Genomic DNA, 19,257 nt, shown 5'->3' on the forward strand with positions numbered 1-19,257 from the left:
AACAACCTGGCCCTAATTCATTAAGCCTCCCAACGCCTACAGGAGCAAGTGATATTAATAATTAGTAAACATATTATGGTAGGTAGGACTGGGGCCTCTTTGTGAAAAAATAAAATCCCTGACCCAGAGCGATGATGGCAATAATAATATACTAGAGGGTTGCACACTTTGTTGCATCTCTAGGCAGACCTCACTGCACACACTAGGGCCTCCTTGCATTCTTCCATTCAACCCCACAAGTTCTCTGTGTTCACCCTCTCATCTCCTTCCTTGCAATCCACACCCCCATGCCTGGAAGGGGATGTCTCCCATGTCTGTGTGCTCCCATTCTTCTCCTTTGTGCCCACTCCCATTGATCAGATGTGGCATTTAAATGTTATCATGTTACAGACAAACAGAGAGAGAGCAGAGTGCTAGACATCGCTTTGCTCAGACAATCAGAAAGATCAGTATTTTAGAGTGGGAAATTGAGACACAGATGTTAAATGACTTGTCCCAGGTCATAGCAAGTAAATTGAGGAGCCAAGATTTGTATTCAGCAGTTCCTGGCTCCCCGAGCCGTTTCCAGGTCACTTACAACACACAGCCACTTATTATCATTGGCAGTTTATGTTAATGCAACATTAACGTTGAGTTTTAACTACACAAAGGAAAGGAAATTCAGAGAACTATTAGTAAGAATACTACTATTGCGGTTTATGAGAAGTATTCTTGCTTTTCCAGAGGAGACTGTACAGTCAGGGCTGTGAATCAGTCAAGAATGCCTTTAAAAATCCCTGTGCAGTATTGGAGTGAGGTTGAGCGACCAATGCTGTCAAATGAGATTTGTCTCAATTAGATTTCTTAACCTCAGAGGATAGGACAGCCGATACAGCAGCTTACATTTGTCAACTAAAGAACAGCAGTGACTGGTGCTAGGCTGAATGCAGTGTCCCGTCCTCAAAAAGTGAATTTCCTAGTGTCATGATGGGAGAAGAGTGGGAAGGGTCATTTTAATGCACCTATCTAGCCAACTGAGGGCATGGTGTCAGCATCTCTACTCTGCTGCTCCATCCCAGTGTTGGGAAAATACAGCTAAGGAATGCCACACTAGGCATCCTAACACCCAAGTGGCATCCCCTGATTGCATTTCCCAGTATAAAGAAATAGATATATCACCATTTCCATCAACCCGGCAACAGACCAATAACCCTACTCACTGTATATAGTGTATACTCACTGGAGTACTGTGTCCAGTTTTGGGCCCCACACTACAAGAAGGATGTGGAAAAATTGGAGAGAGTCCAGTGGAGGGCAACAAAAATTATTAGGGGGCTGGAGCATATGACTTTTGAGGAGAGGCTGAGAGAACTGGGATTGTTTAGTCTGCAGAAGAGAAGAATGAGGGGGGATTTGATAGCTGCTTTCAACTACCTGAAAGGGGATTCCAAAGAGGATGGATCTAGACTGTTCTCAGTGGTACGAGATGACAGAACAAGGAGTAATGGTCTCAAGTTGCAGTGGGAAATCTTTAGGTTGGATATTAGGAAATACTATTTCACTAGGAGGGTGGTGAAGCACTGGAATGGGTTACCTAGGGAGGTGGTTGAATCTCCATCCTTAGAAGTTTTTAAGGTCACGTTTGACAAAGCCCCGGCTGGGATGATTTAGTTGGTGTTGGTCCTGCTTTGAGCAGGGGGTTGGACTAGATGACCTCTTGAGGTCCCTTCCAACCCTGATATTCTATGATTCTATACTGGATTTTGATTCATGATTGTGAAGTCTCTATATTCTGATCAACTCTGATAGTAAAATTTGGAATTTTGCATGTACAGAGATTGAAAGAATATACAGTACTTCTAAGACTAATGTACTCCATTACATGCACTTACCTTTAAAAACTGAGGTGTTGCCAGTCGAACAGTAGCAACAAAACAGACTTGTTTTCCTAGTGATGTTCTGTAAGCCTGTGGAACAGCACCATCAAAGCAGTTACAAGTGGAATTAGGCACTGGGAAGGGAAAAAGCAAGATTAGCAGGTTTGACCTGACTGAATATTTTACAGATTTGAAAAGCACTAATAAGAAATCTTACTCAGAGGAGTGTCTCAAAACCTTTTAAAGCTTATATGCATATATTTGAATCGAAGTCAGTCATGTTAGGCAAAAAGACATGAGAGCTTAACTCAAAGTAAGAAGTGTGTTTATAAAAAGTAAGGACAAACCTTCTGGTGGTATCTACAACAGCTTTCTGGAAAGAAACCCTACACATCCAGTTGCTCCTTTTCACCGTTCACAATAACAATATACATTTTAGCGATCTTACTGCATCACTTGTAGGCAGTAGATGAAAGAAGTGTTGTTAGAGGTTGAAGGGTGTTATTCAAGTCACTGGTGGCAAAACATTTAGACCAATATCACTGAGGCTTTCATGGAGTTAGTAGGCATGTTTCTTCAGATACTAAAATGTATAACCCCAATTGTAGCCCCCCCCATCCACCCTAACCTTCTCTCTCATCCCTGCCCATCCTCCCCAATCCCTCCCTGCATCCGTGAGGATCCTTCAGCCCCCCTCACTCCCCAACTCCTCCCCAGTCCACCCACACCCTCTCTCTCAGCCATAGGCCCCCCGACATCCCCTTTGATCCATCCCAGCCAGCCTCCCCAGCCCTGGGCCCTCTCCAGCCGCACCATCTACCCTAACCCCCTTGTCCTTACCAATCCCCCCACTCCCAGCCTGGATCAGTGGGGACCTTCAGCCCCCACTTCCTCCTCAATCTCTCCCCAGTCCACCCACACCCTCTCCCTGAGCCCTTAGCCCCCAGCATTCCCTTCAATCCATCCCAACCTGCCCCCCATCACTGGGCCCTCTCCAGCCTCCCTGTCCACCCTAATCCTCTCGCTCATCCTTCCCAATCCTTCCCCGTCCCTTCCTCCCAATAGCACTGAGGTTTGAAAATTATAATTATTTTAAGCAAAAGAAAAGCAGGATCTAGCAGGCTTTAGCATGTAGTGCTCGTCTTCAGAGTAGGGCATCTTTTGAGAGTCCCTGCCCCATTCTCTCTTGGCACAGTAGACTGGGAGAGGGGCTGAAAAGGAAGGGTTATAGCCACACTTTTTTATGGTGGCCTGCTAATTGTGTCTTTAATGATTCCACTGGTCTCATGTCATGTTCAGGGTCCATTGGTACCTGCATGCCCCTCAGGCCCTCATTTCTCAGCAATGGCTTGCAAAGTTGTCCAGTTGCCTCTAGCTAGCCTGTGATCCCAATGTATGTTAAAAGAACAGGAGTACTTGTGGCACCTTAGAGACTAACAAATTTATTAGAGCATAAGCTTTCGTGGGCTACAACCCACTTCTTCGGATGCATATTGAGTGAAACATATCGAGGAGATATATATACACACATACAGAGAGCATGAACAGGTGGGAGTTGTCTTACCAACTCTGAGAGGCCAATTAAGTAAGAGAAAAAAAACTTTTGAAGTGATAATCAAGATAGCCAAGTACAGACAGTTTGATAAGAAGCAAGTGTGAGAATACTTACAAGGGGAGATAGATTCAATGTTTGTAATGGCTCAGCCATTCCCAATCCCTATTTAATAAAATCACTTTTTATTTAGTAATTTACTCAGAGTATGTATTAATACCTGGGGGAGCAAACAGCTGTGCATATCTCTCTATCAGTGTTATAGAGGGCGAACAATTTATGAGTTTGCCCTGCATAAGCTTTATGCAGGGTAAAACGGATTTATCTGGGTTTAGACCCCATTGGGAGTTGGGCATCTGAGTGCTAAAGACAAGCACACTCCTGTGAGCTGTTTTTGGGTAACCTTGCAGCTTTGGGACAAGTGATCCAGATCCTTGGTCTGTGTTAGAGCCAGACAGGAGTGTCTGACTCAGCAAGACGGGGTGCTGGAGTCCTGAACTGGCAGGGAAAACAGAAGCAGGGGTAGTCTTGGCACATCGGGTGGCATGTATTGGCACATGGGGTGGCCCAATGTATGTTAGTGTCACAGAGGATGAACTCCTGCTCTTCAGAGCACTTGTAGTAAAGAAAATTACACCCCAAGTTATGCTGCTTGGAGATCACAATCCTGCTACCTCTGAAGTCAATGCGACAGACTTCAAGTGGGAACTGGAACAGTCCTGGGAGAACCTGCATGGTGAGGAGCTATTCCCTGACTCCTGCACTCTCCAGCTGACCAAGCTCCTCGACACATAGAGTTCACTCTGCATAGCAATTGCAGGTGGGGGGATGCTACCATAGAGCTTTCTCTCCTCTGTCTGTGGCCTAGACTCTATTTTCTCAAATTTCTCACAATTTGGCTGTAGCAAGGAGGAGTGGCCTCCCTTGGAGATTGACAGGGAGGGATGGCTGCACACCCCCCTGATGGGCGGAAGCAGAAAGGCCATGCCCGCCCCGCCAGAAGAAGAGGGGCGGAACAGGAAGTACAAAAGGCGGGTCCTGCAGCTCAGCTGGGCTGGAGCCACTGAGGGAGACAGATGCTTCCAACCTGCTGCTAGAGCAGGAGCCTGCAGAAGATCTCTGCTGTCCCCAGGACTCACCACAGCTGCCAGACATGCCTCATGTTGAGGAGCTGCTTGAACTGCCACTGGTGGTATATCCTGGGGAGGCAGAGGGTGACCCCAGGACCTAGGTACACACTGAGGGGAGGGTAGAAAGTAGTCCAGGGACAACTTACTCTAGTCTGGCTGTGTTGCTGCCTGAATCCAGGCCACTGTGTTGTGGGTGGATTCCCTGTTGACCCAGTGGTGGAACAATCTGCCACTCTTAGGATCCAGGGCTGGTTCCTGGTGGAGTTGGGTGGACCTGTGTCCCCCTAACCTCTTGCCACCTCACCCCTGGGGTGGCAGCCTCCCCACCTTAGGCCAATGTTAGTCTATTGTCTTCCAGAGCTAGGACACTAGACCCTGTATTGCCCTGCCCTGCCTGAGGGCTGAAGCCTTAGACTTTTGGTGCCTGGCCCTGCTGAAGGGCCTGGGCTCCTGGACTATAAACTACTCTGTCCTGCCTGAGGGCCCCTTATACTGTTTGGGTGCTTTGCCCTGCTTGAGGGCTTGAGCCCTGATGACAGATAACTGGTAGGCCCAGGCCAGAGGGCCTGAGCTCTAGAGACAGCTAATTTCTCCCCTTTTATAGATTACCATTCTAAATGTGTGATGGGGAGGAGATGTGGCCTCCCTTGGAGATTGACAGGGAGGGATGGCCACGCCCTCCTACACTGGCTCCTTTCTGTACCACACAACAGAGGCAAATGTGCCCTTTGGTGAAGAAAGGCTGCCTTTCAGCCAATTTGTATATTAGTCTATATGGGTAGTTCACTAGCAGTTTTTATGTTGGGTATCTGCTGTACTGGCTTTTTATAATGGACTTCTCTTCACTGGCTTATGTATTAAGCCAACTTATTACACATGCTTTTTTAACCCAATGCAAGCTATAGTAAAATCACAAAATACAAATAGATAGCTGATAACATGAATAAAAGAAAAAAAAAAAAAAAAAAAAGTAGTCTGTAGAGAATTCACATCTGTGATTAATCAGATCAGACCATTGTGGATCCGTTTATGTACTGAGCCAAAAAGTACAAAGGAGAAGAAAAATTCCACATTTAAGAAAGTGGTGCAGATGTCAGCATCTGTATAATTTAAAAAAATCTCTAGACATGAAACATCCTCTACCTGAGCCTTAAGGGCATAATTGACTGTATTATTAACATAAAAATTAAGGGAAATATTCTCCTTCCATAAGTAAGGCGTGTATTTGCTGTTCCTCTTAGGACTTCCTAAGAATTTGTATTCCAATTCTGCTGCTGCATTTGTATGCATACATGAGGGCTTCTGTGAGACTTATATAAAAGAGGTGGGAGAAAATGGAAAAGGAGTATGAACTGCAGGAAAATAGGAGGAACCTGCATAAGCAGCAATTTGCATTGTTCTACATGGGCTTTATCATGCCACTGAGTATTTTGCAGTACTCTGAATCTCAGAAGGGAGTTCTGTTTAAAAATCAATGGCATGATACACACTCATATTAAGGGCACTGTAAAAAGTTACTTCCAGGCATACTTCTCAACACCATGAGCAGTCACATGTGAAGTCAACAGGACCATTCCCAATAGTAACGCTTAATTCTAATAGTTAAATATATGCAGGATGGATCCTAAGAGGCCGAAAGGGCCTAAGCAAAGTCTCCTAAATGCAGGTGTGATAAGTTTAAAAAAAAGTGGTAAGTTAGCCTATTAACTTGTGGGAAGCACCTGCTCAGTGGGGAAGACACAACAGAAAAGCTGTTGGGCTGAGAAATACTGCTGGTATTTCCACTGGAGCATTTTAGGTTATTTGGTATGAACAAGCTTAAATCAGAGAGACTTCTGTGTTTGTACAAAAAGGCAAAACACAGTCCTAAATTTTGCATTTACAAAATATAATAGTGCATTATATTCCCAAGAGGAAAATGTAATCCAGAAAGGATAAGAATTGCTATACAGTAAATTTATCTGTCAAATTTGGGATTTTGCTATTGACAGAGCAGAGCTACTGTTGACAAGAGTTTAAAAAATCAGGAGCAGGAATATTAGGGGCATAGATGTTACAAAATTTTTTTAAAAAAAGAATACAAGCCTTAAAATCCATGGATACAAATATTTCTACCTTTGGGGACAGAGATCACTGCATGTGAAATGAATGGAATATATTTATGAAACAAAGACTCCATTATCTAGTTGAGAATGACACAGCATCCAAAAGTCTACCCACACTTTTTATTTTAATTTAGAATGTTTCAGACCATTTGTTTCTTATACAACTGCAACTGCTGTTTACATTTTGAATGTGTGCGTGATTTATTCTTTATTGCTTATCTTAACACAGATGATAAACATAACAGAAACAGCAAAGAGAAGAAAGGAATCTAACCTGGAGTAGAGAGTCAATTATTGGGATTTTACAACAAAATAAGTCCAAACATCTTCATTATTAAGGGCAAAAAGTAATAAAACGAAGACAATCTTTGACTGGTTAAAGACATTTGTAACAATGGTCATGTTGTTGTTCAGCCCCAGTTTGGGGTTCCTTGTAAAGTAAAATCATAAACTAATCCACGGAGTTATTCCCTTTCAGAAAAAAATGAGAAATGGAAGAGAAAGAGGAAGAGCATAGAGAGCGAGAAAATGATCAAGCAAATGCCCAAAACGTTAATAAGAGGGCAGGAGAGGAATGATAGGACAGAGGAAGGAGGGGGAAGGGAACTGAAGAGGGGATGAGTTGGAAACATGGGAGGGGACTAGGAAGCACTGCACACAAAAATAAGGTTACCCATGGGGCAATTTAATTAATTCAGTGATTATTCCAATAATTCCAAAAAATGAGGATCATATATCCATAAGCCTATCTTGTTTCTATTCACCCCGATTCACCCTTCCCAAGGGATGGCTCTGAGTCCAGTTCCTTGCACCTAGATCATCCCTGACAGGTGTTTGTCTAAACTATTCTTAAAAACCTCCAGTGATGGGGATTCCAAAACCTCTCTGGGAAGCCTATTCTAGCACTTAATTATCCATATAGTTAGCAAGTTTTTCCTATATAACCTAATATCTAACCTTGCTGCCGATTGAGCCCGTTATTTCCTTCAGTGGACATGGTGATCAATTGTTCTCCATCTGCTCTATAACAGCCCTTAATATATTTGAAGACTGTTATCCGGTCCTCCCCACCGCGCCCCAACATCAGGTCCCTTTTCTCAGACTCATGTCGAGGGGTCAGCCATTGTGGTATTTAGCTCAAAATTGAGGATATATAATAAAACCTAAGGTTGGGCAGACCAAAGCCTCTTGACAGAATAGGCAGCTGTTTTTTTTTTTCTTCAAAGGATACTCTGGGCTTGTTGCCCACACCTTGCGATATGGACTTTAAAAGGTTGTTAAATCTGAAAAAAAATATTTGGGGGAATATAAACTGGCAAGGAGCTAAGAACAAATAGACATCTCGGGAGGACATTCTCTTTAATATATTACCTCTGCCCAAAAGGGATAGAGGGAGGGCTAACCATCTATGTAAATCCAAAGCTTTCTGTGTGATAAAAGGCTTGAGATTAATTTTTACTATTTCTTTTATGTTCCTAGGAAAGAGGACTCACAAGTACCTGATTTGCACCTGCTGCCAGGAAAAAAGTATTATCTAAAAGGGCATAATTATGCACCCCTTGGGAGACAGAGAGAGCTTCCAACTTATGCCAATTAATTTTGTACCCTGCGATCTTCCCAAACAATTCCATAATTTGTAATATGTTAGGGATGGTCTGAAGGGGTTCGTGATGAATAAAAGCATATCATCAGCATGTAAGATTATTTTTGTCTCCTCGGATCCTGTTTTTATATCCTGTATCCCCTGATATGCCCTTATTTGTATTGTCAGCAACCCTAAGGCCAAATCAAAGGTGGGTGGGGGTGGGCAGGGGACAGCCCTGTCTAGAATTATGGTGGAGATTGAAAGAAAAGGAGATATAGTTATTGGTTATGACATGGGAGCTAAAATTGGACTACAAAAGTCTAATCCAGGAAATGAAAGAGGGACCAAATCCAAATGTATGTAGAATGAGGACGAAATATCTCCAAATTACTCTACTGAAGGGTTTTTCCACATCCGGTAACACAACTGCCATTGGTTTCAAGGGATTTTGATAGTAGGACAGCACAGCGATAACCTGACCAGTGCTGTCCAACTCATGTCTCTTTTGTATGAAACCCACCTGTATTATGTTCCTTTTTACTTTTTTCTGATTGTCCAGCTAGGATTTTAGACAATATTTTAATGTTGGAGTTGATTAAGGATATTGGTTTACATTCCTGAGCATCTTTTCCAGACTTAAGAGTGACTGAGATAAGGTTTCATTCACTGAGAGGGAGAGGGTTCCTCTAACAAAAGCTTCTGTATATAATTCGGTCAGTTTGGGAGCCAGGGTGTCTGAACTGGGCATAAAATTCAGCTGGAAAGCCATCTAGGCCCAGGGCCATACCTGATTTCCTGTTGCTTACAGCGGCCATAATTTTAGAGGAATGTAATAAGAAATCAAGCCAAATTTAGTGTTCTTCTGTTAGTTGGGGGAGTTGCAGATGTTGGGTGTATTCCTCAAAGAACTGGTTGATGGGACGGTCTTCCTCTAAATACAAGCATTGGTAAAATTTGGAGAATTGTTCATTAATTCTTTAATGACCAGTGACACTCTGGCCCTGACTAGAGTGAACTGAATTGATTTTTAGCTTTTAGTGATTTTATTGTAAGGCCATGTGCTAATAATTACCCAGCTTTATTGCCAGATTCCTAGTACATTTGTTTCAGTCTAACCAAAGCAAATTCAGCCTGTGCTGAGGTTATTTTATTCATTTAATATCTGACACTGGTCGCCTCTTGGAGTTTAACCAAAGTGGGTGAATAAGCATAGTTGAGGTCTGCCTCCTTTAGCATTTCCATTAAATTCACCAGCTCAGCTTGTTTGGCTCTCTTTATGCGGGAGAAGTAGAATATCATCCTAACCCTTAAGTATGCCTTGGAAGTGTTGCTCACTAGACCAAAGGGTTGTTGTTGGTCTCAAAGAAAAAAATTCTTTTCCCCCACACACTTTTTAAATTGTGTGTCAAGTAGTAAAGAGAAGTTTTACCCCCATCTTCTGGTAGTCCCTTGTTTTTCAGGAGACAACAGCTTGCAATACCACAGGTGCACGATCACAGATTGTAATCAATTGTATTTCATTGTTAATAACAGAGCTCACCAAACCACCTATTACTAAAAAAATAATTGGTTAGTATGTAAAAGGTGTGTGTGTGTGTGGGGGGTGAGTAAAAGGTGCAGTCAGAGATTAAAAACTGTAGCCCTAGTACAGCGGATGTTGGCAGATTTTAAGGGGGGGAGGGGTGTCAAGCAGGAGCTCCAAGCCTAGGTAGGTATCTTCCCCTGCTGGCTCCCAGAAATCCTAAAGTATTTTAAAAATCTTTTGTCGTTGAAGCCTGTTAACATTTAAAGAGCTAATCTGGAGAAACAGTGGACTCAGAAGCACAGGCGCCAACTTTTTTCTGCGCCGGTGGGTACTCACACCCCCAGCCCCGCCCCAACTCCACCCCTGCCCCAAAGTCCCCACCCTAACTCCACCCCTCCCTGCCCCTATTGGACCCCTCCCCAAATCCCCGCCCCAGCTCCTCCCCCAAGCACGCTGCGTTCCCCCTCCTCCCCCCTCCCTCCCAGGCTTGCCGTGCGAAATAGCTGTTTTGCAGCGTAAGTGCTGGGAGGGAGGGGGGAGAAGCAGGACACAGCGGCATGCTCAGGGGAGGAGGCGCAGTAGTGTAGCTAGCGGGGTGCAGGGGAAGCAGCCGCTTCCCCTCAGCACGTTCCATAAGCAGCGCCTTTACAAAAGCGTCCGGAGGAGTGAGGGGGGGCGCAGGCTGGCGGCCCATAGCGTGGCCGGCAGCCATGGGGGGGCAGCGGGCATGGCCGGGGGAGCGGGGGGGGGCGCAGCCGGAGGAGCGGGGGGCGCAGCATGCGGCCCGCAGTGCAGCTGGCAGCTACGGCCAGAGGAGCAAGGTGGAGCGCAGGCTGGCGGCCGGCAGCCGCGGCCGGAGGAGCAGGGGGGCGCTGGCTGGCAGCCCGCAGCGCAGCCGGCAGCCATGGGGGGGCGGCGGGCGCGGCCGGAGGAGCAGGGAGGGCGCAGCATGGCGACTGGCAGCCGCTGCCGGAGGAGCGAGGGGGGGGGCCACAGGGGTGGCACGGCAGGGCCAGAGGAGCCATGGGGGGGGGAGGAGCGGTGCGGCCGGGGGAGGAGCCGGGAGGGGGGCTTTTTTATGTTTGCTCCCCCTCCTCTTAGAAGCTGGCTACGCCACTGAGGAGGCGGAGCGGAGGTGAGGTGAGCTGGGGTGGGGGGGGTGGGGCGGGGAGCTGCCGGTGGGTGTAGAGCACCCACCAATTTTTCCCTGTGGTTGCTCCAGCCTCAGAGCACCCACGGAGTCGGCGCCTATGCTCAGAAGCACTTCCTTACAATGCTTGTCTTCACTGCAGAGTTAACTCGAGTTATCACTCGAGTGTTGCCCCTAACTCGAGTCTCATCCACACACACAAACACGTGTCTGGCACATCAGAGGAGACAGGCAACAGCTTAAGTTAGCGCAATTTGTCAGCTGTCAACACAATCACTCTGTGCTGCTCAGACAGTGAGGTCACTCTCACTCAAGTAAGGCTAATTTGAGAGGAGGTGACTCCACTGGAGCTAAATTAACTCTGCAGTGAAGACACAGTCACAGAGATTGCCTCACAGCACATCATCAGGGATCAGGGTTTGGCTCTCTGTGGTCAAAGCCATGGAACCTGCCTCCAAACCTAGTGTTCCTGTGTTACAGTTCTGGCTCCCAGCACCCCGTTTCCTCTCTGTCAGCCCAGCTCCATTACAGCTATGCTGCCAGGGATCCCCTCTGTCTGTGGCTAGTCCCTGAGGCCCTGGGGTAAGGGGATCTGTAGAAGAGTGAATACGTGCCTTTGGCTATATTAACTTTTCTGGGTAATTTCCACTGAGCCATAAGCATCTCTGTCCTGCCTCCCTCCCTTCCCTGCTGCATGGACTCCAGACCTCACAAAGCCCCTTCCACTCCGTTGGGGCACAGGGGTGGGGACAAGGTGCTAGGAAGGTGTCTTGAGCCTTCCTTCTGCGTGTAGGAGGGGTGTTCAACGAGTGGAGGACCGTTACATGGGTGGAGCCATGGGTATATGATCCGGATCATTGAAAAGTGAAAATAATTGTCAAACAATCAGCCTGTTGCATGCAAGGTGTCTGCACTGTGTTATATGGAAGGGTCTCTGTAGCATCGCCAAGGTACCAAAAAATAAAAGCTCATGGCTGAGACTCAGAGCTGACTAGGGGATTTAGCCAGACATGCCACTGAAATTAGTGAGGGTTGTGTGAGTAAAACCTCTAGTGGGCTTCGAAAATCTCAGCCTTCAGAATTAGATCACTAAAGTCCATCTTTACATGCTGCTCTAAGACCAAACATATCTCCTAGGGACGTAGCATGGCCTAGTGTATATGGCATTGGAGTGGGAATCAGGAGATGCGTGATTGTACAGTGCCCAACGCAATGGGGCTTTCATCTCAGTTGGGGTATTACACACTATTGTAATATAAATAATTAAAAATAATAAATGCACCTTTGAGGTTAATGAGCAGATACTTCAGGGAAGGTCACATGAAAGAAAATTAGTGACTTATTAAAAAAAGTTTTGAATAAGAGTATGTGAGGCAACATGGATCTAGTGAAACTCCCAACTTTAGTGAAGGTTAAATGAAAAGGAAACATGGAAAAGATTTGTTAGACTGACTGTTCCTATCATGAATGTGTCTGACATTACATGAATCAGAACTTAACAATTACATATTCTGATCAGATACAGCCTGCATGAAATAAGCTGAAGGGGAACTCATATTAATGTAGTAGAAACACGAGGTCAGAGTACATTCAGTGAATATTTCCCAGAAAGAGCCAAAACAAGTTGCTAAAAACTTAGGTCAGAAACGGCATCAAACGACTAAAAAAAATAAGAGATCTTTACTAAAGGAAGAACATCCTCTACCAAGTCCCCATGCGTAAAAACATGTTCACTGCTGTCAAATGCTACAAGGAAAAACATTCTTGCATGCATTCATGAGGAATTATCTTTGCTAATTAAGCTTCATTTTTTCTTCTTCCTTCCCAGTGTACTTGGCTAATTGTTTTCCTGTTCCTAGCTTCATTATTTTTTCCTTCAAGAACAACTTTCAAAGGCAGATTCTGGGGCCGGGGAAGAGCACCACAATGCAATTCTTTGGAATCTCTCTCCGCTCCCACTCCTCACACCCCTCTATCCTGGACATTTTGTCCAGGAGTGCTGACGTCGCATCCTGCTGAGGTGCCAACGTGTGGTTGGCAGAAAAAGGAAAACTGGCTGGAAAACTGGTATTTATTTAATGGAAAAAAGAATAATTAATCATTAGACCAGCAGGTCTCAACCCCATGGTGAGCTACAGAGCACTCTGAGTCGGTCACTGAAGCTGTTGTGTTTCCCTTACACTCCTGCTCCTGCAGGGCTGAGGGAACAGCACCAACCAAACAGCACGGCCTACTGTTTCATAGATTCACAGATTCCAAGACCAGAAGGGACCATTGTGATCATCTAGTCTGACCTGTGTAACACAGGCCACAGAACTTCCCCCAAAATAATTCCTAGAGCAGAGCTTTTAGACAAACCTCCGATCTTGATTTAAAAATTGCTAGTGATGAAGAATCCACAATGACCCTTGAAATTGTTCCAATGGTTAATTACCCTCATTGTTAAAAATTTACACCTTATTTCCAGTCTGAATTTGTCTAACTTCAGCTTCCAGCCATTGGATCGTGTTATACCTTTGCGTGACACACTGACAAGACAATTTATCAAATATTTGTTCCCTGTATAGGTACTTATAAACTGTGTTCAAATCACCCCCTAACCTTCTCTTTGTTAAGCTAAACAGATTGAGCTCCTTGAGTCTATCGCTATAAGGCATGTTTTCTAATTCTTTAATCATTCTTGTGGCTCTTCTCTGAACCCTCTCCAATTTATCAACATCCTTCTTGAATTATGTCACCAGAACTGGACCCAGTATTCCAGAAGCAGTCACACCAGTGCCAAATACTCCTACTCGAGATTCCCCTATGCAGGCATCGAAGGATCACATTAGCCCTTTTGGCCACAAAGTTGCACTGGGAGCTCATGTTCAGCTGATTATCCAGCATAATCCCCAAATTTCTTTCAGAGCCACTGCTTCCCAGGATAGAATCCCCCATCCTGTATGTCCTACATTGTTTGTTCCTAATATACTCATTTACATTTAGCCCCACTAAAACATCATATTTGCTTGCGCCCAGTTTACCAAGCGATCCAGATCACTTTGAATCAGTGTCCTGTCCTCTTCATTATTTACCACTTTCCCAATTTTTATATGCTTGGCAAACTTTATCAGTGATGATTTTATGTTTTCTTCCAAGTCACCAATCCATGTTGACTCGCATTAATTATTCTATTCTCCTTTAATTCTTTATTAATAGAGTCCCGTATCAGTCACTCCATTATTTTGCCTGAGATCAATGTCATACTGACAGGCCTTGGTCATCCTGTTTGCCCCTTTTAAATATGGGCACAACATTAGTGTTATTCAAGTCTTCTGGAACTTCCCCAGTGCTCCAAGCCTTATTGAAAATCAACATTAATGGTCTAGCGAGCTAATCAGCCAGCTCTTTTAAAACTCTTGGATGCAAGTTATCTGGACCTGTTTATTTAAAAATGTCTCATTGTCGCAGCTGCTGTTTAACATCCTTCTAAGATACTAGTGGAATGGAAAGATTGTTATCACCATCATATGACACTACATCACCTATTTTCTTCCCAAATACAGAACAGAAATATGTATTGAACACTTCTGCCTTTTCTGTATTACTATTGATAATTCTACCATTTCCATCTGTCAATCACATACAGCTCCCTCTGTACCAGGGAAGTAACAGCTTGGTAGCCTGCCAAGGAACAGAAAAGAGTTTTGCCAAGCAGTAGAGCCTGAATCTTGGGAGCACTGCTCCTGCCTTACTGAGCCTTCTCCCACGGAGCACAGCAGGAAACCCAGCACACTTCTGTTCACACCAAAAACTCAATGGCACTGAAGCTGCTGGGCCCTCTAACAACTCAGAGGCCAACCAAAATCAAGAAGAGAATGCTGCAGTTCTCCCCTTAACACAGATGTCGGTGAATGAGAACAGACACTGGATGGATTTTAAACAGCCACAACTTTATTAAACTTGGCACAAGGGGGGGGGGGGAGCTACCCAGCTGTCACCTATACTCTCACATACCAGGCATTTTAAGTGGTTCCAGTGTGGAGGTTACAGGGCTCCTACCATACAACCCATAACTTGGGGTAGACTCATGGCCGGCTCCAGCGTTTCTGCCGCCCCAAGCAATTGGGGACAATTGGGGAAGAAAAAAAACAACACAAAACGCGATCGGCGGCGGCAGTTCAGCGGCAGGTCCTTCGCTCCTAGAGGGAGTGAGGGACCTGCCGCCCCCGAATTGCCGCAGGTGCCGCCCCTCTCCCTTGGCCGCCCCAAGCACCTGCTTGTTAAGCTGGTGCCTGGAGCCGGCCCTGGGTAGACTCTCCTCAGCCTACCCCTATGACTCAGATTCCTCTTCTGAATCCTTTCGCATACACACAAGCCCACATCCACAGCACCCCTATCCCATGAGCACAAGGCCTGTCAGCAAATTCTCAGGTCTTTTACTTCTGGGAACTGGCCCATTTATCTTTTTAACCACCCTAGAAACCTGTGAAGAACTAACAACCCTATCAAGTATTACCAGTACCCTGGGGGGACGTCTGTAATTACTAAATTCTATGACTATTTAACCTAACTGTGCCTCCAGGAGGCTGTGAGGAAGGCAAAAAGCCCATCAGGCCTCTGCCAATTTGATCCCAACGGAACTAAGAAATTCCCTGGTGACTCCCTAAAACAGGCAATCAGTCAGAACCACAGCATCTGCTAAACACAGCTCCAAACCCACAGTTAAGGGGAGGCGAGGCAGGGCTGCTGAAACAAGAAAAACAGACTCCTAAGGACACAGGCTAAGGTTTAAATCAGTTAAAGGGAAAAGCAAGAGACCAATCATCTTCTCTCCTCCTCCAGCTGATCAATAGGTCAACAGAGCCTCTGGAGGAGATAGGGCCACTCCTATTATCTCCAACCTGTGCTCTCCTGCTTCCCAATCAACACTGATCCCATAGTTTGAAGTAGGTGGGTGGCATTTTCCCAATCCCACATCTCTGCCATATGGAAGAAAAAGAAAGATTCCAAGAGATGAAATCTTGCCAAGTGGAGACAGAGAGAGGCAAAACTCCACCTATCAACCAGAAGGGTCTGAGACAGATGAGAGGATGAAAGGGAGAAGAACGGAGGGAGAGATTTAGAAAAAGGGGCCATGAAAGGTGAAGGGGAAAGTTCTGGCGTTTTTAATGCTGGAACCTGCCTGGATTTAAATTTTAGCTAGGTCAGAAGGAAAAAAAAGAGGAAGAACAAAAATGAATTAAAGCACAAAACAATACCTGCCAACATATGAAAGCTATAAATTGGTGCATTTGAGGTCTGAGTCAATGCCAATGGACATCTATGGAGATACTCCCGTTGACTTTAATGGACATCAAATCAGGCCCTTAGAGAGAACCTTTTAACACACTAAACTAGGGGAGAATTTTCCAGGGACAGACTTTTAAAAAGGTATTTTTCTGAACAATAGCAACTGCCCCTTATTAAAGAGCTATGTCTGTGCGCTGATATATGGTGTCATGGTAGGAAAATAGAGGGCAGTTTTAGGATCATGAATGGAGAAAAGTTGAGAATCTCTGTAGATCAATTGATCAAAAACTCTCCAAGTAAGAAATGTATCCTTATGCGTCATCACTGGAAATCAAGTTTCTGTTCTAGAAAGCTACACAGCTCAGTTTGTGTGTAAGTCATTCTGCTAAATTTCAAGTCATTCAGCACAGTAAAGAGAATAAACATCGAAAATAGAAAGGCAGTTTTATGTTTTTATATGAATAAACCCACAAATCACATGTAACAAAGTAAGAAATACATTTTACCATGCTGTATGTGCATTTCTGTTTTAGTCATATGGATCAAGACCAGAAAGTTAAATGGGGCAGGAAAGCTTTTCATAATGTGGTGTGTGGCTTTTGGAAAGCATTGTGAGGAATTTTTGCAGAGGATGACCCTTTTGGAACAATAACAGCAACTTCTGAAATACTACTCTTTGGAATTCAGACAAAATATCTAAGGCAAACTCTGCAGGGCAGGGGAAGAAGAAGTAATAACGAAGTGTTTCTTTTCTTTCTCTGAATAGCTGTATAGCAACCTATTTGTTAAAACACATTACATACAAATTATTCTTCATCCCTTGAAAAATTATCTCCTCAGTCTGAATATACTGTATTAAGGTTTTTGCTGAATTTAATTCTACCCTTCTTATTCTATAAGTACAGGGTACTGGGGACGGAATGCAAAACTGAACAGTTTGGGATTCATAGATCTGCTCCTTTGAGGTACTCAGGGACCCCAACCACCACTGAAGTCAATAGGAGTTGAGCCTGCTTGGCATCTGAGAGGATCCAGTCTAAATGCTTTAGTGGCTGCAATGGCACAAGGGGCAAATCTAACAACATGGCTGGGATTTCGTGGGAGCCTACAATATCATACGCTTTGTCATGAAGTGCTACAACATTTAACAACAGTTCCCTGGAGAGGTGGTGAAGGGGAAAGTTCAGTAGTTTTTTTCAGCAATGGAGCCTGCGAGGAGTCAAATTTTAAGAGGTGAAAGTGAGCTTAGGGATCTTAATTTTATCCATTGTTAGTGTTAGTCAATGTAATCAAACTGTTCCCAAGCCTTTCACCATCAGACAAAGGTAGCAGATACCCAGAACAGGATAACTGGGGTCACAATATAGAAGTGAAGTGCATTGACAGGGAGAATTTACACAGCTACTGACTTCACCGATATACATCTGGCAGTTACTAATCAGTTGCTAACTTCCATGTGAACTAAAATTCACCCCATAACGTTAGAAATAACCTTTTCAGTTAAGTCTGTCGGTTCTATGTAACCACATATATTTTTTTTTGCACAGATAAAATGTTTAGTAACATTCATTCACACAAAAGTTAAGGCTTACCATTGCTGTAAGACCGAAAATTTCCTATAAATTTTATGTATTCATATGTTGGAAATTCCTTCGGGTTCAAACTTCCTCTCAGAAGATGACAGTAAAACTCTAAATCATTGTCAGCTGGATTGTTAGAAAAAGGAGAAATAAATAAATAGGCTATTTAAACTAAACACGAGTGGAAAATTTGGTCCCAATCCTGCAACTAGTAGTGTATGACTACACTCGCTCAGAGCCCCACTGAGCACAGTCCACCAGCATGCTAATTGCAGGATTGAAGCCTCTGTGGAAAGAACCCTAAATAAATCCAGAATGTTCAACACTCCTAACAGATTTTTTTCTCATGGCTGATTTGCAGAATTAAGGCCTCTCCACTCCATTATGCCAATTTTATTAAAGGAATTAGACTGCCATAAACCTGGTATAATGGAGTGCAGAATCAGGCCCTTAATTTAAAACCCTTATTTATTTAGGTTTTTCTTTCCATAATTCACAGATTTTTCATGTCTTCTGTTTGGGGGGAAAACTGTCAATTTCTTTTAAAATTAACATTGGAATAGCAGAGGGTTTTCTATATAGTAGATTTTTTAAAAATTGTGTAGATTTTATTGTCATGTGTTCCATATTTTTTGCCTCCCCCACTCTTAGAGCTAATTTAGATGAAGTATGTGAAAGGATTATTTATGAAAAAAAATTAAATGATAAAATAAATTCGGATTAATTTACACATATTTCAAATGTAATGTAAAACACAGGTGTGCATCACTAGAGTATCTATGGACAGAATATAACTGTACTAGGTTGAAACATCAATTAAGATGTGATTTGTTTCCACTGAACTTTTCTAAAATTTCCATGGTCAAACCTGTTTTCCTTAGCTCTCCCCTAAGACACGATATTTTATAATTAACATAGCTGCAAGCAGTCTTGCTTTAGTAAATAAATGCAATGAATCTAGTTTGAAATTGAACAGAAGCATCATTCCTGGTGGCAACATTTGTTTCAAAATGAATGAAAATATATCTAAAGATGCAAAATATTCATACTGACATATATCACAGAGAGACTCCACCCTTGCAAGAGAGAAATCTTCTCTCTCCCATGCTTTTTGTTTAGTGGGAATGATAAAACAAAACATACTCTTTAGGGAATCTGATGAGGCAGAATCTGCCATAAGCATACGAGAAGATAATATTTTATAAACTTCTGAATGTTCCTGTTCTGGGAGGAAATTTAACAAATTCTGATCCATGACGTCACACTGCAAAGAAAAGAAAGTACAAATGATCAAAACAAAAAAAGAGTGGAATTCTCATTCTCCACCAACCTGCCATTTTCCGCAATTGGGACTGAATTTTATTTGCGAAACCAAACAGAAGGCCCAATTTTCATAAGCAGCTGTTTAAACTTTCCATGCCCATAGGCACTTAAATACACAAAGTGCCAGATCCAAAGCCCATGGAAGTCAGTGGGAATCTTTCTGTGGACTTCCATGGGCTG

The 19,257-nt window shown here is 43.8% G+C and overlaps 1 protein-coding gene across 1 annotated transcript in view; it reads right to left on the reverse strand.

Annotated features, from left to right (window-relative positions):
- NPAS2 (neuronal PAS domain protein 2) overlaps positions 1-19,257 on the reverse strand; it is an 86,815-nt gene that overhangs the window by 44,196 nt on the left and 23,362 nt on the right. Inside the window, exons 5-7 of the mRNA XM_026659727.2 lie at positions 18,898-19,018; positions 17,767-17,880; positions 1,872-1,990 (exon numbers count right to left, since the gene is read on the reverse strand). Of these exons, the coding sequence (XP_026515512.1) occupies positions 1,872-1,990; positions 17,767-17,880; positions 18,898-19,018 (354 nt within the window). The remainder of the gene's footprint in view (positions 1-1,871; positions 1,991-17,766; positions 17,881-18,897; positions 19,019-19,257) is intronic.

This window comes from Terrapene carolina, unplaced genomic scaffold (genome assembly GCF_002925995.2).
Source record: "Terrapene carolina triunguis isolate 2854851 unplaced genomic scaffold, T_m_triunguis-2.0 Scaffold21, whole genome shotgun sequence".
In the NCBI taxonomy this organism is placed as follows: Eukaryota; Metazoa; Chordata; order Testudines; family Emydidae; genus Terrapene; species Terrapene triunguis.